General features: G+C 44.9%; 2 protein-coding genes across 7 annotated transcripts in view; one reads left to right on the forward strand and one right to left on the reverse strand.

Moving 5' to 3' along the window:
- Positions 1 to 7,290: 7,290 nt before the first annotated feature.
- Positions 7,291 to 11,086, reverse strand: CHRAC1 (chromatin accessibility complex subunit 1). Its single transcript, XM_072329250.1, has 3 exons — positions 10,901 to 11,086; positions 10,595 to 10,721; positions 7,291 to 8,640 (listed from the first exon to the last, which is right to left on the reverse strand). Exons 1-3 carry the CDS (start codon positions 11,072 to 11,074, stop codon positions 8,495 to 8,497), a joined length of 447 nt encoding a protein of 148 aa, XP_072185351.1. The 5' UTR covers positions 11,075 to 11,086; the 3' UTR covers positions 7,291 to 8,494.
- Positions 11,087 to 13,337: 2,251 nt separating this feature from the next.
- Positions 13,338 to 20,775, forward strand: part of TRAPPC9 (trafficking protein particle complex subunit 9) — a 446,388-nt gene continuing 438,950 nt past the window's right edge. For 2 of the 6 annotated variants that reach the window (XM_072327382.1, XM_072327387.1), the window contains exons 1-4: positions 13,338 to 13,414; positions 14,382 to 14,982; positions 17,235 to 17,255; positions 20,598 to 20,743. In XM_072327382.1, the coding sequence (XP_072183483.1) occupies positions 14,399 to 14,982; positions 17,235 to 17,255; positions 20,598 to 20,743 (751 nt within the window). In that variant the 5' untranslated portion in view covers positions 13,338 to 13,414; positions 14,382 to 14,398. The other 4 variants (XM_072327386.1, XM_072327388.1, XM_072327383.1 and 1 more) reach the window with 3 other exon arrangements.

The following is a 20,775-nucleotide window of genomic DNA, read 5'->3' on the forward strand; positions in this document are numbered from 1 at the left end:
TTGTTGCAGTCTCACAGCTAGCAGGGCAGATCTCATCCTGCACTCCTGCTTTCATGCAGTCCCTTTACCTTCTGCCCGTTCTCTTGCTGAGTTGGTATACTGTTGATTCCAGATGAGAAATGTTTTCGTTCTTTAGCTGTTGGCTGAGAAATATCGTCATGTTTTCATTGCAAATGACATGAAGGTGCTTGAAAATATATTTTGAATCAGAGGTAAAATATCTCTCTATATATTGGAGTATTTTTTTAACACTTTTTGGATAGGTTGATGTGAGACTGTAAGGTTGAGAATTCTTCATTCCCTGCTCAGACGTTTGATAAACTTTAAAATGGAGGGGAAAAAACCCCAACAAGCATATTTTTTGTCTTGTGTCAGTTTGGTGCAAAGCCTCGGCCTCACTCAGTCCTATAGTAAGCGCACGCCAACTAAAGGTGCTTTCAATAACCTGAATAGAAACTGTAGAAAACTGCGTTAATACGTCCCCGTGTTTACAATGCAGCCAAACAAGCTTCCTTGTATTGTAATTAACCGCTCTGCTGACAGAAACGCTGCCTGGTTGGGCGCAGTGTGCTGGCTGTGGAAATAAGGCAAGGGGAAACACTACGCACAGCCCCTACCCCAAAAGGGCAGTGTTGGTGGGTGGGCCCCTGAAAGCTGGGCTCTGCTTTCAGCCTTGGTATTGCAGAGGGTTTAGGATTTGGTTGGAGTGAGGACAGGGACACGTGCTGAATTTACTTACAGGTGAGAGGTTGGTGGGAGCTGGTCTTGGAGCTTTGCACTTGGCAGCGCTAGAAATGTGAATGGCTGCTGCTCCCTTCTTCCTTTCTAATCATCTTCAGAAGAATAACTGTTTAGTTTGTCCCTGTACTGCCTCAACTGATGAGTCTTAAACTACCTGTGGCAGCTCTCCAGCCAGCCAGCCTACCCATCCTTCTGAAGAGCCTCCAGTTGGTGTCACAAGACATTGTTAAAGGGTGTATTTGTTTGTAAATACGACTTTGCATGCACAGATTGCCTCCCCCATCCTTTTGGATGTGCTGTGAAATACCAGCTGGAATAGTTGCTATCTCAGCAGCAGTTACAGATATGACTTAACCTCGGAGTAAATTTGTGAATTGACCCTAAAACATAAATTTAATCATTTAGGACCCTGAAAAATGAGTTGAGGCATTTCTGCCCAGTTTGTATTTCCTTGGTTAGCTTTCTCATCAGAACAAACGCGTGTGATGTGGATTCTGTTCTTCCTTTATCAGCTTTTCTTGTTCCCACATACACAGACAGGAAGCTTCATTCTTATCAGGGTATTAAAGCTGTGTGGTTGTGCTTGCCATGCACACGACTCAGAGCAGCTGTGGTGTGGGCTGTGTGGGCCCATCAGGTATGGACACAGCAGGCAGAGCAGTGCGTGTCCAGATTTCACTAATATTAATCCTGTATCAGCTGGAGATGGTCAGAACCCGCTGTTTCCGTGCTCTGAAGGTGGAGGTAATACTGACCCTGGTTCTTTTGTTCCTCATTTTCACATTAGACATGTAAGGATGAACCTTAAATTTCTCATCTCATTTACAAGCGACAGCGCTGTTATTTTATCTTAAATACCGTGTCTCCAATTGCCTGCCTGACTTGAATCTTTAATTGATCTTAAATTACCTCTCACTGTTTAATCCCCAGAATGTCTCTACATTAAATGAAGATTGTTGTATGTGGCCATTCTTTATTACCTACTGTTCAGCAGCAGAAATAGTTCGTGGGTTTTTTTTGTTGTATGGAGGGAAGGGTGAGATAATGTATGAATTTGCTCATGGTAGAAGATGGACTTGAGGAGTAATTACTTGTAGACTGTCTGGGAAAGCAACGCTTCATCTTTTGGCCGCGTTTCTGTGCAGCAAAGTGGTTAAACCGATGACGGGAGGATGAGACGGAGATCAGGATGCGTTAAATGCTTTTTCCTTTAATTTGGAACTTTGCAGACCTAGTGAACATCTGCTGAGGTTCAAATCTTTTAATATGTTTAATTTCTTTTTATTTTTTTAGAAAAAGGAAGAAGAACCAATGATTAATTCATGAACGTTGTATTGTATTGCATTCCCCGGAAACAAAAATGTTTTTGTAGCCATTTTACTATTTTTTGAAAGCAAGAGGTGTTAAGTAGTTTCAAGTGGTACAAAGTGTGTGTTGACTGCGTTGCACCCGTATTAAAGTCGTGTGCTTGCGGCGTGTCAGTGCTGTGGTGCTGGCTGGGTAAGACTGGAGCTTGTCATACAAAAAAACAGGTGTAGGCAAACCCTCACCTGGCTTCTAAATGCATCAGTGGAGTTGTAGGGCTTGTTGCAGAGCTGAGGTGTTGCTCTGTGCTACTCAGAACTGCCGAGGCTCTGTGTGGGTGCGGAGAGTCGAAATGCATCGTATGGATCTTGATGACGTAGCAGAGTTTGCATGATGCTGCGCGGTGATGCCTCTTTAAGCCTTAAAACAAAGATAAATCTGTCAGATTTTCTCAGAGTATGCAAAAAATACTGTTTAATGAGAGTAGGATGTTCCTGTAAAGCTGAACTAGTGAAGAAAAATACATCACGTGTTCTCTGAGATGGGAAGGGAAACCTGTAGATCTCTATACTGTGACCGACCTCTGTAGGCAGTGGCTGTCACTGTGGCCCCGCAGAAGCTGATGAGGTGCTCTGGCAGCCTGCCCCAATTCTCAGTTCCCAGCTTTATGTGTTGGATGTGTTGTGCCCCCTCCCCCTGCTAGGAGATGTTTGCCTTGAGGAGGAGGATGACTTAACGCTTACTTGGTGTTGGCAGAACTCTTCTCAAGGTGCGTGCTTGCTTCATAGTGCCATCGCTCCCCCTTCCTGCACCCGACGTCTGATCCTTAAACCATTTGAACCGGGGGCAAACTGAGCAGCGGGGACCCAGCTTTCTTTATCCGTCTGGATCTACCTCATGTAAACAGTTGGGTGCTATTTACTCAAATAGTCTCAGATGAGATTGGCAAACAGCGACCAAATCACGTATGATGGCCGCCCTGGGCAGAGGCCGTCCTCCACAACCCAACCCTTTGGGTTTCTTCTTCGCAGATGACAGTGTTGTATTTGAGTCGTGTCCTTCGTGCCTTTGTGTTTGGGGTTGTTTTTTTGTTTGCTTGTTTCCCAGTGCATAACAATCAAAGGTCGTGTCCTTGATTAAGAACAGCCAATGAATTTTAACCACAGAGTTTCAGTTTAAGAAAGCAGCCAAGTGGTTTCAGCAGATGTTATTTGTTGGAGCATCAGATCCAGGCGTACAGTGACAGCAGAGCTGGGCCAAAAGAAATAGCCAACAGAGAACTCGTTTTGGGACGTATGTAATCCCTACCCCATAGAGCTGCACCTCTGTGCATCCATCCATCCGTATGCACGTATGTGCGTGTGCATAAGATGGAAGGGTATATGGGTAAGGGAATAAAACGTCATCAACTTTTCCACAGTTTTCTATGGAACAGTTTACAACTCTGTGTAAGTTTTTCTACTATGGGAACCTTTTTTTTTTTTTTTAACATTTAAAAACAAACAAAAAATAAATAAAAAGAATTCCTTTTTGGAAAACTTAAGTAGTGATAAATACTATCTTTTCTTGAAGTTGGGGAAAAAATAAATCGATCAACTTTTTACCAATACCTAATATAGGGGGGAGGGATCTCTTCTGTACAACTGTATCTAGTTCAGATAGTAAAGGAAAACGATGTATGGGATTGTACAAGTGCTGACATTCCGTGGTGGCAGGACTTCCAAGCGTTTCCTAAGGCTTTCTGCTGCAGAGAGACTCGAACAAAAAGGAAAATGCCTCTGTTAAATGTTTTTTATAATATAAAACTGCTCCATCAGGTCTATACTTAAGCTATATTTTCTACAGCCTAATCATCCTTTAATATGCTGCATATAAATTATCAGCATGGTTGCACTTTCTCAGTAATAATGTATGCCCTACAATTGGCTCGCGGTAAGGACGTTAGTTTTTTAACAGAACAGATAGTACTTTGGGCAGAAGGTAATATTTATATAGGTACCTCAAGAAAAAATAAAAAAGAGCCTGAATATGCTGCATTTTGTTCCTTTAACATTTTTCATGTAGCATTTGTTTGCTTTTGTTTTTGTAGTAGACGACCAGCTACCTGTTTGCTTTGGGGGACCCCAGTAGCGTTTTCTGTTCCGCTCGTAGGATGTCGCGTCCTGCCTTGGTTGCATGCAGAAGCTCGGGACGGGGGTTTGCCCTGCATTGCGTATGCAACGGGGAGGGGGGACCACGAGGACATTGCTTTACGTAGGCTTCAGGAAAAGGATACCACGTTCCTAAAACAGACAATAGATGTTCTGAGTGGCGAGTTTGTTGTGCCTCTGTCTGGACTCTTTCGAATGCAGCTGATGAAGGAGGGAAGCCCAGCAGGCCAAGCTCACCCTGTTGGTCCATGTTCTGAAGTGGCTTTGTGGAGAGCTGCTCCCCGCGGTGTGCCCCGCGCCCTGAGGCCACTTGCTGGTGTGGGTGCATCTTCTGCTGCTTTGTTTCCAAGTCAGTGAAAACCTAAAAACATGCGGAGGTGGGGAACTTTTGTTGAGAGCTGCTGAAGGAAGCTTCAGAGGCTGCGAAGTTGAGCATTTATTGTCGTGTTCTTAAGCTTAGGTGGGTCCTTTTCCAAGTTTGTTTTACAGCTTGCAAGGTAAAATAGTTTGCACTACTTTTGCAATAAACTCATGAAAAACCTAACAGTTTCTGTTTTGGTTTCTTACTGTATATATACAACTAATACTAAAGATTTAGCATAGTGTTTCTCACCTCAAAACATTAAGACTCGTAACAAGCTCAGAATGCTGTAATTCCTGACAGAATAATGATGTGAATGATATTTTATAAAGTTATTTTGTATGGTGTCGATTTTGTTTTGCCTCATAGTATGTCAATAAAATAAATTTTTCTCATCTTTACTACATCGTTTGATGTCTTTTTATTGAACTTAGTCCAGAGCCATCGATGGCTTCCATCTGTAGCTCAGAAGTGGTTCCAAGTCCCAGTGGCAGATTCAAGACTGTACCAGAGCAGAGATCCTCATACTACACCACATTTTGCCTTTTCAAATTGCAACCCCCTATTTTGTGAGATGAATGTGTGTGTTCTGCAGGAGCAGAACGTCTTTCCATCCGCACTGCTCTGCTTGTGTTGATGTCCAGAAGCGTTCATTACGGACTGCTGTTAACTCAGTGCCTCGTGAGTCATCCTGAAGTGATGTATGGAAGGTTGCTGCTTTGGACACCACTACTCCTGGAGTCCTGCCGCTTGTACTGTTCTGACATCATACTTATAGCACCCAGGTCTTAAATGAAGTACGTTCTTTGTGTTTACATTGAATTATTATCAAGTCGGGGAATAGCAGAAGTCTGCTGAGTTCCAATGGAGCCCAGCCCTGCGGACCGGACTCATTTTATTCAATGGTAGGAAATACTCACAGCTGTCCCTCCCGTTTCAGGCAGAACTCTGTGTATCCCTTAGTTTTGAAATGCTGCTTTGAAGCGGATGCAAGCTTGCTCTGCGTCAAGTGAGGCTCGTAGGGGATGGCAACAGGCTTGGGCAGATGTGAGGCTGCAGTTGGTTGTAGCAAACTGTGGCAGCTGTGAAGTCCCCATCAAGGTTCAGTTAATCCACAAGAGCGTTCAAGTTCTTCTGCCCTTGCTAATTGCCAGAGCTTGTTCATCAGCCCACAAGAAAACTTCTAAGAGGGATGAAATGCAGTGATTTATCCTTGGTAACCACAGTCCTTCTGGCATTCTTGCAAGCTGAGGAAGATGGGAGCTTCCTTGCCTTTGAGCAGCCTGGGTGTGCTGGGGAGGGTCTTGCATGCTAGTATTGCAGGAAGGAAAACAAATATGGGTATAATAGTGCTCATTCTGGAAAGCTTCCATCCCCTGGCTGTGTTCTGCTGTCCAAAATCTCTGAACGCTTCAAAGAGGCCGTGATACCCTGAGAAGTGCTGCCAGCTTCCTGCCCTGCAGCTGCCTTCCCTGCCAGGCAGAAATATTCAACGGCAAACGTTCAAAACCAATTCCTGGAAAAACAAGAAGAAAAGCAAAGCGTCTCCTAATGAAAGCCTGCTTAGCGCGGCTCCTCGTCTTGAGCTTCAGCCATGTTACTGTGACCTTCCTCATACCTTGATAGTGATAGATGGGCTCTGCAGGCCCTGTAGCACCTACAGCAGTGTACTGCCCTCATGGAGGAGTGTGTTCCTTCTGTGGAAGCTGAAAGAGACTGCATCGACCCAAGTCCTGGTTGCAGAAGTGCTTCAGTTTTGCTGCATGTTGCAGTGGAACAAACACTGGGTACACTACAAGGCCGTGATTCAGTGTCAGCTGTTCCCAAGAAGTTTGGACCACATCAGGCTTGGGCTGCAGGTCTGAGGCAGCAAGGCCACGTTCCCATCAGCTATAACTGAGGATGGCTTTCAGGACGATGCAGTGTGGAACGCTTGTGGCCAGGGACACCTCTGCCTATTTGTGACCGTAGCTCAGGTACGTGGCTAATAGCCTTCAGCAGCAAAATACTCCGGTACTGAGCAAGCACTCGAGGAGCCTCTTAACTTCTGTGGCAGAATTTCCTGCTTCAGGTCTCACAGAAGAGATCCTCATGCAACTGGCCACCATCTAACATGTCCCCACTGAATTCTGTTTTCCTTCAGTCCCGAAGTACCACCGCTCCTGCTGTGCCGCTGGCTGCATGATCACAGAGCTGGTTTTTAACCTGGAGGTGGTGGCTGACTGTGCTGAGCCTCCTCTCCAGGCTCACGATCTGGGCAAGTGACTGATACCATCCCTTAGAACCCCTGCATGGCACCATGACTGGCTTATGAGAGAGGCATGATGGACAACGGGCTGAGCCCCAAAGAGCTGATGATGGAAAATATCACTCTAAACAGTAGCTGAACAGTAAATACAGGCACATTTACCCTAAAGCTGATCAGCCCTTCTAGATATGTGTGCCTGACACAATGACATCTTTGCTGGGGGCTGGTTTGGATTTCAGAGTCTTTGGTCACTGTGGGTCAGGTGATGCAGCAGCAACTTAACCAAGAGGTGACTGCTCCACAGTTATGCTGATCTTCTGTGACTCTTCAACATAACCAGTGGTGGACAGCAGTTTTTGAGCCCTCCCCATTTTACCTTGCTGCCCCATACCCTGTTGATGCTACAGGCTTACAACTTTCTTCTATGGTGAAAAAGGCTTCTTTTGTTCCCCCAGAGCTGCCAAATATTAGATGTACCAAGTGCTGAGAAGAAAGGCGTCCATCATTTTTATACCTCACTGTGGGCAACCTCACCCACCCCAAACATGCAGTGCTCAACTCTCAGTTTCCCCACAGCTCTCTGTGCACTTTAATTATTAAAAGCCCCCCAAACCTCAACCCCTTCAACAACAGCACAGTTCTGTGTACCCACACGGGAGTCTCTCGAGGGGTAAAACATCCCATAGCGCTCGCTGCAGCGCTCCTGATGCAGCGCAGTTTTGTTCTATGGTAAGCTGAAGCCGAAGAGAAACTGCAGGAGGTTTCTGCACTTCTGTCACTTTTTCCTAAAAATATTTATTGTAAAAAGTCGCATATAAAGTTGTACACAGGACAGTTCTTTTTACAGTAAAAAAACAAACAAACAAACCCCAGCTGTGCAGCTCTGTCACTTGCTGGTGAAGGGCTGCTCGCTCTCAACAATCCACGTTTAACAGACTTCACTCAGCGTGTTTTGTTAGAGCACCACGGGCGTACAGAGCTGACTACAGAGGAAGGATCTCGTACACACCGATGCTGTTACCCACCACGTCTACTTCTTATCACCACAGCCGCTGAAACACATTTGCTGTTGGAATGGCTCTCGTCTTCTACTCAGCTTCTGTGCGGATGTGCCGGTTTAGGCTGCATTACAGCAAGAGCTTTATTATTATTATTCTTTTTTTTTTTTAAAGCTAAATCAAAACCAAAACAGAACACTTATTCAAATCGGGCTTGGTCCGCTGCTAATGCCCTGCCACTGTTCCGGAATACTGGGGAAGGGTTGGATCACTTCCTGGCTCCCCAAGCAGAAGAGGCCCAGGGGTAGCAGATCCTGTGTAAAACCCCTCCCCTCACCTGAGAAACACAAGATGGGAAAGAGCTCCCTTTAAAGAGTGAAAGAGCTTTTGGACTGAGAGCTGCCTGTAAGGAATTGTACGTTTGGAAAACGATTGTCTGAAGAAGTCATTCTCATTCATCTGAGCAAGTTCTGCTGTCAGCTTTACATTAGTGCTTCTCTTGCCACCACGTTTCTGAGGGAAGAATTCCATTCTTCAGGAAGTACGCAGTTCAGTTTTTAAACTTCTTAAAGCAAAAGCAGATGGCTCAGTGTATAAATATATCCAGCATCTGGATTCCCAGTCACAAAAATAACATCCTTTATGCAACAAAAAAAAATGGATCAACTACGAAGTCGCTTTCCACTTAGCCTTAAGATCCAACAGCTTCATCCACAGCTTCTTCATCATCCTCTTCATCATCGTCCTCTTCATCACATTTCCCCAGTTCTCCACCTCGCTTCTCTTTTTCAAGCATTTTTAGGTATTTGCTAGCAAGGATTTTCTTTGGCAAGATATCTGGAAGGGAGAATGGCTTCTTTTAGTCAGTATAAGTACTTACATTGCCTCTTTCATAATGCTGCATTCATACAGGATCACAGATTCACACAGGTTGGAAGGGACTGAGCAGCACTAAACAAAACCAACTAACACATTTCAGTTAATAACCAATGGAGTCAGCCTGGCGTACGGATGTATCGCAAGTGGAAGTGGATGCAATTCCTTTTTTCTTTTTTAACTACAAGCAACGTTATTTGTTTGATGTTAAATGGAATGCTCAATTACTCAACAGCCTTTGGGAGATTCAATAGGACAGCTGCCTTACTTGTGTCCTAGACAAACCTGATTTCTGTGTTCAGGTAAGACGCCCATTCAGGGCAGTAATGATGGCCCTGAGACAAGGCAAAACAAGGAGCCCTGAGAAAACCAGGCAACAAATATCTCATTCTCAGACTCTATCCTATGTCCATGCCCTTTCAGGGTGAAACATTACCAATAAATTCCAACAAGAGAAGGATGTGTATGCACATGTGCATACGGATGTAAATACGTGCATTAAAAAAAGAGAGATGAACCAATAGGATGCATCACTTTTAGGAAATAGGATTTGCAGATTTAAATGCTTTTTGAGCCACGTAACTTGTCGCATCTTTTTTAGGTCTTGTTTTACAAGCTGAAAGCTTTTAAATGTTGTTGGCATGTTAGAAATGCTTACGGCAATACACTGAGCACTAATTACCCCGGTATAATTTTGCAACATCGGAGAAATCCCTGTCCACAAATAAGTGTTTTCAGTGATGTAGCTTATGAGTTCAATTTGAATCACAGAATAGCTTGGGTTGGAAGAGACCTTAAAAGCCTATCTAGTTCCAACCTCCTGCCATGGGCAGGGCTGCCACCCACCAGACCAGGCTGCCCAGGGCTCCACCCAACCTGGCCTTGAACCCCTCCATGGAGGGGGCATCCCCAGCTTCTCTGGGCAGCTTGCTGCTCTGCCTCACCTTCCACTCAGTAAAAATGAAAAAATAATAATTAAAAATGCTCCTAATATCCCATTTAAATCTCCCCTCTTTTAGTTTTAAACCCCCTTGTTCTATCGCAATGAGACCACGTAAAAAGTCAGTCTTCCTCCTGCTTCTAAGCTCCACTCGTGCTGGAAGGCTGCAATGAGGTCCCTCTGGAGCCTTCTCTTCCCTTAACTAAAGAACCTTTCTTCACAAGAGAGGCGCTCCAGCCCTTTGATCATCTTTGTGGCCCTCCTCTGGACCTGCTCCAACAACTCCACATCTTTTTACACAGATATATAAGGGCACCTAGCAGAGGGGAGTGCAGAAGCAGGAGTGGAAGAGTGGCTAAAGTGCAGCAGATTGACATCCACCTGGTGAACAAGACCTTCTGTGATGCCACTTAAACATGCGTGTGAATCCTGAGGAGTTTGTTCCTTTTTATTTACACGGCCATAAGTTTTTGCAGGCAGTAACAAAGAACAGCTTGGAAACACTAAGATGTTAAATGAATCACAGAATGCTTTGGGTTGCAGGAGACCTTTAAGATCATTGAGTTCCACCCCCCTGCTATATGCAGGGACACCTCCCTCTAGACCAGGTTGCTCACAGCCCCATTCAGCCTGGCCTTCAATGCTTCCAGGGATGGAGCATCCACAACCTCACAGAGCAACCTGTTCCAGTGTCTTACCACCCTGAACTTGGGTTTAGCATGCTGACTAAGAAGATGTTAGCATGCTGAACAAAGGGGAGCACTGCTGAGCTTTTCAGGGCAACTGTTCAGCCTGACCATTTCCAGCCCTGCCATTAAGCCTTTAGCTATATGGTTGGGTTGGGTTTTTTTTCCCCCGTATTTATAGTTGGAGAAAAACAACCAGCAGGTGAACGGTGCCCTCACAAAACAACTCAACGAAATAATAACTCCATCTTCAAAACTACACGCAGGGTTACCACTGCTGTACAGATACCTGCAAGGAACTGAAAGGTTTCGCACTCCTCTGCGGTGTGAGACAGGTCGCTGTAGGTGAGGGCGTTCTTCTCCTTGCCTCTGCCGTGTTTGTAGGAGTACGACGCCAAATACTGAACGAAAAGCTCCTAAAACGTAAAGCAAAATAATACTGATTCGGATATACAAACGGCAGTTTAGCTCCCAATCAAAGCCACAGACATTTAACTGCACGTATATACAGGGCGCTGGATGCTGTGGCGCTGAGGGAAGAGGCGCAACCCAGAGCGCGCTCGGCCGAGAGGGGAGGGAAGGCGGGAGACGCTACCGTGGCTTTAGCGGTGAGGAAAAGCGCGTCCTGGTTGATGCTGGAGACCTCCGGCGAGCTCTTCATGATGACTCGGATGCGCGACAGAGGCAGTGACACCAGCCGGTTCTCCCCGCCGCTCAACCTGGCCGCCATTTTGCCCCCCCGGCGCGGCCCCGGCCTTTCACCCCTCATCCCGGCGAGAAATGGGCGGCCGCCGCAGCAGCACGGCCCCCTGGGAGCTGTAGTCAGCGGCCGACAGAGGGACCCCGAGCTCCGCCGGCGAGAGGAGGCGAAGGGACTACAGCTCCCGTGAGGCCGAGCGCTGACCGAGCGGAGGGAGGACTACGAGCCCCGCGGAGCGCCGCGCTCGTCCGTTGCCCGCTCCGGGACTGCGGGAGGCCTCGGCGGCGAGGCGGGATGGTGATTCCTCACAGCCCCTCCGCGCGGGTCTCGTCCCGCTTGAACGCCGGAAAGTCGTTTATAATGGCAAATAGGCGCTTCCTAAATATAATCCAAGTAGAGGCCAGCGGCTACAGAGTCATGAGTGTAATTACAGGTTGCTAAACGCCTCATTAATGCTGCTGCAGTCCAATAGCATGGAGTGCTGTCTGGTATCCTGGCACTTGTAGGCGTGCTGGGTGTGGAGAGCATAAGTAAACTATGAACTAATGATGGTGGCGGTGACTTTGTGAATGCATTCCCCACATACGTAGCACCTACGCTCTGTGTTGAGATGAAGGTGGTGCAGGGCTGGGCAGGTGGATGGGGAATGGCTGTGGGTATGGTCTGCCTGTGCCCTCCAGAGCGGTTTGTGTTGGAAGTGACCCCAAGGATCATCAATTTTCTGGCCCCTCTGCCACAGGCAGGGCCACAAACCTCCACATCTAATACTAGTCCAGGTTCCCAAGGTCCCATCCAACCTGGCCTTGAACACCTCCAGAGATGGGGCATCCAAAGTCTCTCTGGGCAGCCTGTTCCAGCACCTCACCACTCTCATAGTAAAGAACTTCCCCCTCAAATCTAATCTCAGCCTTCCCTCATTGAGCTTAAAACCATTCCCCCTTGTCCTATCACTGTCTGCCCAAGTTAAAAGTTGATTCCCCTCCTGTTTGTAACCCCCTTTTAAACACTGAAAGGCTGCAATGAGGTCACCCCACAGCCTTATTTTCTCCAGGCTGAACGATCCCAGCTCCCTCAGCCTGTCTTCATAGGGGGCTGGTTGAAATTCAGGGCAGAAAAGGATGTTCCTGTAACAGAAAATACAAGGGATTTGTTAACGTGATATTACAAGCTGATATAGAATTTGGCAAGTACATATGGATAAGGCTTTAAGACAGATGATACTGATTATTAAGGGAAGATGGCACCTTCAACAGTTGTCAGCAACTTAATACAGCGATAGTACAGCAGTATATATTTGTTCATTAGCTTTGGGTCCAGCATCACTGCATTTGGATACAACTTTACACTTAAGTAACAGCAATCAAAACCTCTTGGACTGTGTGAGTCACTTGATTACAACACTGGTGAAATCACTTTGTAGATTATACCCAAAGTGAAGTGTTACGTACAATGATGCTGTATACCTACCGATCAGGCTCGGTTTGTTTGATCCTTGTAGTCTTGTGACACCTTGTGGAAACAGTTGACATTACTATGACAGCGAGATACACCTTTAAGCAACTTCTCCTCAGTTTCTCCACCACTTGGAAGGAATGAACTCATCCTGGAGGATCTCAGGAGACTGAGTAGCTTAATGGCAATGTCAAAGCTCTACACTGTTGTGCTTATAGAGCCACAATCCGACTATGATGATTACAGACAGAGGCTGAAAACTCTCTCACGCCGAGGATTTGGGAACTGAGGCTGATGGCTTCTTTCACATCCCGTTTTGGCTGACTAACAGAGATGGGAGTCCTGCAAGAACAGACCACACAGTTTTCTTTTCTTCTGACAGCCAGATTAAAAATAAAAGATGGACTGTTTGATGATCTGCCTTGATAAATGGATAAATGCTTGGGCCAAACTGCTCTGTGGGGGATGGAGTGGCAGCAGGTTTGTCTTCTATGGGGAGGAACAGTAGTAGAATATATATACAGTAGTTGAACAAGCTCATAGGCCATATTATCCAAGCCCTTCATCAGCCTTGTTGCCCTTGTCTGGACCTGCTCCAGCACCTCCATCTCCTTTCTCTACTGAGGTGCCCAAATCTTATTGTGAGCTTTGAGGGATCTCCCTATTAATGATCACCTCAAAGCTCGTCATTTTTATATCTCTGGAAAGTTGGCGGGGACTGCCCCACTCCCACTAACTGCCTGTTAATAAACGAGACCGCAATCTTCTTTGCACTGCCCGCACAACAGTAAATGCAGTAATTTACACCGCCTCATCATTCAACACCAACACATGAGGGGAACGCGGCGCAAGGCGCGCTTCCGCCCCGCGCATGCGCCGCTCCGCGGTCGTCCATTGCCGTCAGTTCCGCCGCCGCGCGTCCGGCAGCAGCAGGAGGGGGCGGCTCCTGTCCCGGCTGTGAGTGCGTCCCTCCGCTCGGGATCCTCAGGCCGTTGTGCCTTTCTCCCCTTTCCAACCCCTGGGACACCCTCTTTCACCTCACGCTGCCCCTCAGCCCCTTTTCCTTACGGGGTGCGGGGTGGGAAGCGGCGGGTCGTCCAGCAAAACGCTTTCTTTCTGATGTCAGAATGGGTTCGAGCCTCTTTCCTTGTTCGTGTGGTGCCAGCTGAGAGCTGTGTTGCTCGTTCCTGGTGGTGGGTGCAGCTCTGTAGCCGGCAGATCCCTGTGGTTGAGGGACGCAGAGTAGTGCAGGGCTCTGGCACAGCCACAGAAATGCAGTTTGGGATAGGTACCTTAAGGGGAAAAGAATCCCAGATATTGAAATCCAAGCAGTTTATGATCCTTCTGCTGATCTTTGAGGAAATAACCGCTTTATTCTCAGTAGTAAGTACTTTGGACCCGATTTTCCCGGTCCTTAGCATGGCAGTGTGAAGTTTGGCTGTTGGGTAGCCCGCATCCCGCTGCACACAGGGCTGTGTTCCCACTCTGGCTGACTGCAGAGCCTGAGGTTCAGGGAAGTCTGTGAGGAGTTAAGCGTTTCCTCCGTAGCCCCATTAGCAGAGTGCTGTCCCATGTGCTGCATTGGCTTTCATCGTGCACCTGTGTGAAACGATCTGGCTGCAAAAAAACGAATGCACAGGTGTTTGTTTTTTTTTTTTTTTTTTTTTTTTTTTTTTTTTTTTTCTTGGCGGCAGTTTAAAGCAGCACATCATATACAGTGTTTGGGATTAGGCTGGATGGGGCTCTGAGCACCCTGATGTAGCTGTAGATGTCCGTGTTCATTGCAGGGGAGTTGGACGAGGTGACCCTTAAGGGTCCCCATCCAGTTCAGACAATTATATGATCTTTATGATAAAGTTCAGCCTTTATTCAGCGGCTGCTTATGCTTCTGAGTGTTAAATAATACACCTTTATCTCTTACTAGCCTGCAGTTGGTGCAAAATGAGTGTTCCTGACTACATGCAGTGCGCTGAGGATCATCAGACTCTCCTGGTTGTGGTCCAGCCCATCGGCATTGTACCAGAAGAGAGCTTTTTTAGGATCTACAAGCGGATTTCAGCCGTGAGCCAAGTCAATGTGCGCGACTCTCAGCGCGTGCTGTACATCCGCTACAGGCACCATTATCCCCCGGAGAACAACGAATGGGGGGATTTTCAGACGCACCGCAAAGTGGTGGGGCTGATAACTATCACAGACTGTTCTTCTGCCAAGGACTGGCCTCAGACGTTTGAAAAGTTCCACCTTCAGAAGGAAATGTACGGCTCTTCGCTGTATGATTCCCGGCTGTTTGTCTTTGGCCTTCAAGGAGAGATCGCGGAGCAGCCCCGCACAGATGTGGCGTTTTACCCCAGTTATGATGAATGTGAAACTGTGGAGAAGAGAATAGAAGATTTCATCGAATCCCTCTTCATTGTGTTGGAGTGCAAACGGCTTGACAGAGCCACTGATAAGTCTGGAGACAAGATCCCGCTGCTCTGCGTTCCTTTTGAGAAGAAGGATTTTGTAGGGCTGGACACAGACAGTAGGTAAGCAGGTAGAACAAGCCTGCCAGAAAAGACAAAGTGTACTTTGCTGCAGTAAATGTTGTGCTCATATCTTCTTGTATGAATCTGCTGCCGTTCAAGAGAGTTTAATTTCTGTGGTCTGACTTCATTGGATGCTTTCAGTTTGTTGATGCATTTAAATAACTTGTGAGGCTAACGAAGCAGTCGGAAGGTGTCACAGGAGATGTTGGGCAGGTTCTGTTGTAATGAGAGTTTTTGAGGAAGGATTCAAAGGGTGTGAATCCTTGAATTCTGTCTGTGAATTTTATATCTTTTTATTTGGGTTCAGCATCTTTTCCCGTCTTTCATTTTTATTTCATTATTCGATAGTTTTGATCCGTCATGTTATATTATCTCACAGTTATGAGAAGAACTTTGGCTTTGCCTGTGTTATAGTGTTTTTTTTTTTCCTCCTCCCATCACATCTTCCCTTAATCACACGCTCACTCAACTTTCAGATCTGTGCATTACATAGTTCTGGTGTTAGGGATTAATATTTGTGGCCTTTTGCCTGTAGGTAGATGTGCAGTTTGTTTGGCTCTACTACTTGAAGTCGCATCCAGAGGACGGAATCAGCCATCTTTCTTCCTTTGATCTCAGGGAAGAGAGAGGAGTGCAGGTCCTATCAGGATACATAGCACGCATGAAAATAATACCTTTCACATCCACGTTGAAGGGCCAGCAGCACCCTTCTATTCAGCTCCAGGGCCTCTGGAGCAAGGAACTTGCTCTAACTCATTAGCCCATTGTTGTTCCCTACGCTAGCTACTTTCTGGGTGTTCTGATTAGTTAAAATCACAGAAGGGTTTGGGTTGGAAGGAACCTTGAAGATCATCTCGTTACAACCCCCCTGCTGTAAGCAGGGACACCTCTCTCGAGACCAGGTTGCTCAAAGCCCCATCCAGCCTGGCCTTCAATGCTTCCAGGGAGGGCACATTCACTACTTCTCTGGGCAACCTGTTCCAGTGTCTCACCTTTACAGTAAAGAATTTCCTCCTAATATACAACACCCAACTTTCGTTGGTAGTGTTAATTGTTGTTACTGCTTTTTGTACTCTCTATGGGCAGCAACATTTTGTAAACGAGGTGACTTGTTTTAGGATCTTGGCTTTCATTAGGATGCATTTTGAATGAATGTGCTAACTTAATCACCAAGATTCTGTGTTCCAGTTTGCTAAAAGTCTTTACTGGAGTCTCAGAATTAGTTATGTTGTTTGATTATGTCTCTGAAATAGTTTTTCATTAAGGCTCAATCAATGGGTATTACTTTAATTAAGTGCTGAGAGAAGTAGATATGCGTTGTGTACATGAGCTTCACACAGCACAGTGTCTTCTGGCTTCAGTGTTCTACCTAGTGGAAATTCAGGCCTATGAAGTGGGTTGAACTGTGGTCAGTTTATGAAACCCAATTAAAGCTGAACTCTTTAGATGTGTAATGCTAGGATTTTTATTATTTCATTTCTTGGCCTGAAATGAAGTGTTGTAATTGTAACACATTCTGTTTAGCAGCAACAGGTTCCCTGATTAAGGGAAATACAGAGACACAGGGTTAGAGAGGACCTTCTTCAGTCCAGTTTGTGTCTTTGCAAGATGCTACATTGTGTAAGTCTGTTCAGTGAGGAATAATGCTTGCCTCAATGCATGGGCTGTGTGTGAAAGTAATAGACAAGCAAATGAAGCAGCTTCTTTTGGGAAGGCAGTTATGTATATGGAGAGAAAATACCTTAAGAAGTTACATATGCATGATCACGTGAAGACTAATTAAAACTACTCAATCTCTTAAAATAGGCTTTTTTTTCTGCAATTTACTGTGAACTGTTGAGGTTAATATTTATGGTCAAAACTCAACAGATAGGATCGATGTTCAGTTGGTAAGACTAACATTAATACCAAGAATTAATATTTGCCATTCAGTTTCATAATCAATGTAACGCGATCAGTGTCTTTTAGATGCAGTTTGTACATCAAGAGCATGTTTTTAACATCAGTTTCTGTTCTAGTATCTTTCATTTTTAACGCTGGTAAGGGATCCCTTTAGTACTACTGAGTGGTGAGAAGGTAGGGCTCTATTACTGGGTGTGTGCTTCTCTATACTGTGTAGATGGGATTTGTTTACTGACTTGTCAGACCGTGTGATATCTCAGGATGTGTATGTGGCTGTTTATTTCTGTTCTGTCTTTCTAATTTTTCTTTTGTTCCTTTCTTTTCCTCCTTCTCTCATACTGCCCTGTGAGTTTGTTGTTGGGTCTAAAAAGGTAGGCTGTGACTGCGTATGTTTCAAAATAGTTAGCTTTCTCCCATACACTGCCTCTCCACTCTGCCTTCATCGCATAGTTTAGTGTTGCTTTTTCTCTTTGTTTTTCAGTACACACACAAACAGTTGCTGCCTGGAGCCTTACGACTGTCGTTGACCCTTTTTGGCACATTTGGCAATTATATTTGGTAGCTGATTTTTTGTTGTAGGGCACACATAGTACGCTTAGGCGGCTGCTAGCCAATGGAATCTGCTTTGTCTTTTAAACTCCAAAACCATGAAGCTGTTGCTGCCTGTGTTTGGTTTCCAAATTCAGACCTTCTGGCAGTTGATGAAATGCTGCTGTGTTTGAAGTCGGGTTAATGTTATGATTGGTGATGTCTGTAGTTCTGCATGCTAATTGGAATTGGCGGAATTGGATGGAAGTTTTCGTTGAAGCATTCTGCATGAGTTTTGCAAATTCATTTTGCATGTTCTTTGTTTTTTAAACCAAGCCATTCTGAAATATTGAGGATTCAGGAAGTCCTTCAAAGTCATTGCAGGATGGTTTTGTAGCGGAAATAAATTCTGTCTTGAAATGTGATACCATTAGTCCAGTTTTTGTATAAAAACTATCCTGGCATCTTAGAATGGGGATGAAGAGGGAAAACATACATCCTATATAGCAAATGCATTAGAATTGGAAATGAGTAGTGCTGTCTGGCTCTCAGGCCAGGTTAATTGTCCTCTACTTTCAGGCAGTAGTTGTGGTTACTGCTGGTGATGGTCAGTGTCATTCTGAAGAGTGAAATGTATGTTAAGTACCAGACCAACACAAGCAAACTACTGCTGAGAATAAGACTGAAAACTTGTTTTGTGCTCAGCTGTATTTATGGGTGCTGGAGGTGGGTTTGGTTGCTGATATTTTCCATGTGTGGTCCTGTCTTGTAGGGCATGCCTTTCTTTGAGGATAGTTCAGGAAAGGCTTATGTTATCATTGTGTGAGTCACAGGAGTGGCTTTGATAAGACTGCCTTAAATGATCTTCTGGACAAAGGAGAAATGTCTTACTCATTATTTTGGAATTCCATGCTGAGATAAATGCACCTGTATATTTTTTTTTCCCATTAAATTTGCAACTTGTATGGATTGAAGAAACTCTACATTGCTTCGTCATGCCTTTAATCACAGAATCATAGAACGACCTGGGTTGAAAAGGACCACGGTGATCATTGAGTTTCAACCCCATTGCTATGTGCAGGGTCACCATATCCATCCAAGGCCACATCCAGCCTGGCCTTGAATGCCTCCAGGGATGGGGCATCCACAGCCTCCTTGGGCAACCTGTTCCAGTGCGTCACCACCCTCTGAAGGAAATCTTCCTCCTAATATCTAACCTGAACCCCCCCCATCTCAGTTTAAAAACCATTCCCCCTTGTCCTATCACTATCCACCCTTGTAAACAGCCATTCCCCCTCCTGTCTATATGCTCCCTTTAAATACTGGAAGGCCACAATGAGGTCTCCCTGGAGCCTTCTCCAAACTAAACAATCCCAGTTCCCTCAACCTTTCCTCATAGGAGAGGTGCTCCAGCCCTCTGATCATCTTAATCACCTGATGTTGTAGACGTGCTATTTTTTCTGAAGCAAGCATCCCAAATACCACATGAATTGAGTTTTTCTGTCCATGAAGAGTGGGTTTAGCTTTATTGAAGTCTTCCCATTTTATCTTTTTTGGACACACTTGCACTAACTGAAAAATAGTGTGAATTCCTTGTGTGACTTTGTGAGAGCTAAGTTAAGGCACGGTTTCCATATCCTTACAATGTGGAAGTTCATGTAGTTCATGAGAAGGTGTTTTCCAGGAGGATAATGAATGGTTGCAGGGATCGTAAGAAGTAAATCCTTTCTTGGCATAATATTTAAGAGCTTAAACGTATGTTGAGTGAATTTGGTCTTTGAATAGTTAGAGGTAAAATTCTTCATCATCAAGAATAAATTGACTTTTTTTTTTGGTTTATAAACAGGAATGGTTCCTAGGAGAGAAATATTTTGAATCAGCAGTTCTTGTTAACGTCCAAGTTATACTGTAATGTACGAATTGCAGTTCCTTCAATTAAAACTTCATTCTCAGGTAGCTTCCTTGTGTTTCAGTCTACTGTCTAAACGTAAAAAAGACTTCTTTTCCTTAATGTGAATTTTGGAACATGAAATTATATGTCATGCGTAGGCATATATTTCTATATTCATATACTTAGAAGGCATTATTAGATTGTAAAGATGCTGTTGGAGAGATGTAGATAAATGAGTACATTAACTGGGCTGAAGTTTAATTCTAAGCAGTGTGAGACATAGTAAGGGTATATTCTTGCTAGAGAATATGGCTGCTGAAGGGGAGACCTGAAGGATTGCTGATAAGACTCAAGAAAGAGTAGCATTGCTCTGAATGATGACTGAACTCTCCTGAATCACAGAATGGCCCAGGTTGGAAACGACCTCAAGGATCACGAAGCTCCAACCCCCTCATCACAGGCAGGGCCACCAAGCCCCACATCTAATACTAGACCAGGCTGCCCAGGGCCCCATACAACCTGTCCTTGGACACCTCCAGGGACAGGGCATGAATGTCTTAAATCATGAGATGCTTTGCAATTTTAGTATGTCCCACATCACATCTGTTATGTTTCTTTGGCTGCAAATTACTATATAATAATAATAATAAAGTAGCAAGGTTTGTGTCTTTATTGCATTGATTTGTGTCCCGATTGCCTCTCTAGTTCTACGAAGCATAAACAAATTTTCAGTAAGGCTGCATTGGTGTTTTGCTTGGGAAAGGAAGGAAATTGTATTGCTGATGGTCAGATTTTATTTGAACAAATGAAAAAGGAGCTGCAGGTGAAACACTGTGTCCTTGCCTGAAGTAGCAGTGGTTGTACTGAGCCTATTAAATGTGGAGTAGGATGCAAATGGAAAGGAACTGAAGACTTAGTTATATTGCTGATTGTGGCTTTAACATATTCTTTGTCCATGAAGCATAGCATTTCTAAAAAGCTGGTGTTTCTTTAATGTAGGTGAGGCTGTTCAAGTGCTCTGAAGGGCGGTCTTTATATCCAACTATATGTATAGGAATGCTATATAGCCAGAATATGCAATGCATTTTTCTTTTCAGTATCTCCTCCAAATGCTTTTTTTTTTTACTTTTGCATATTGTGTTGCTTAAAATTCTCACTGGATGCTTGCTCAGAGAAGCAGAGTACAGTAGTGTCAATCTATTATTAAAGAGGAGGGAAAATTGACTTGAGGTGTTCATTATTTCAGATAGTTGTTGCTTGGAAATAACTTCATATTTCATCTTTCATTTTGCAGACATTATAAGAAACGCTGTCAAGGCCGGATGCGGAAGCACGTTGGTGACCTGTGTTTACAGGCTGGGATGTTACAAGATTCCTTGGTGCATTATCACATGGCCGTGGAACTTCTGCGCTCTGTAAATGACTTCCTGTGGCTCGGAGGTGAGTTTAATTGATTAAGTAACTTTGGAAAA

Source organism: Excalfactoria chinensis, chromosome 2, assembly GCF_039878825.1.
Source record: "Excalfactoria chinensis isolate bCotChi1 chromosome 2, bCotChi1.hap2, whole genome shotgun sequence".
NCBI lineage: Eukaryota > Metazoa > Chordata > Aves > Galliformes > Phasianidae > Excalfactoria > Excalfactoria chinensis.

Excerpts from the sequence above, each read along its gene's own strand:
- CHRAC1 (XM_072329250.1), bottom strand. The coding sequence starts at position 11,074 with ATGAGGGGTGAAAGGCCGGGGCCGCGCCGGGGGGGCAAAATGGCGGCC. Across the intron at positions 10,722-10,900 it reads TCCTCACCGCTAAAGCCACG|GAGCTTTTCGTTCAGTATTT; the intron begins GTAGCGTCTCCC and ends TTTACGTTTTAG. Across the intron at positions 8,641-10,594 it reads AACCTTTCAGTTCCTTGCAG|ATATCTTGCCAAAGAAAATC; the intron begins GTATCTGTACAG and ends TCTCCCTTCCAG.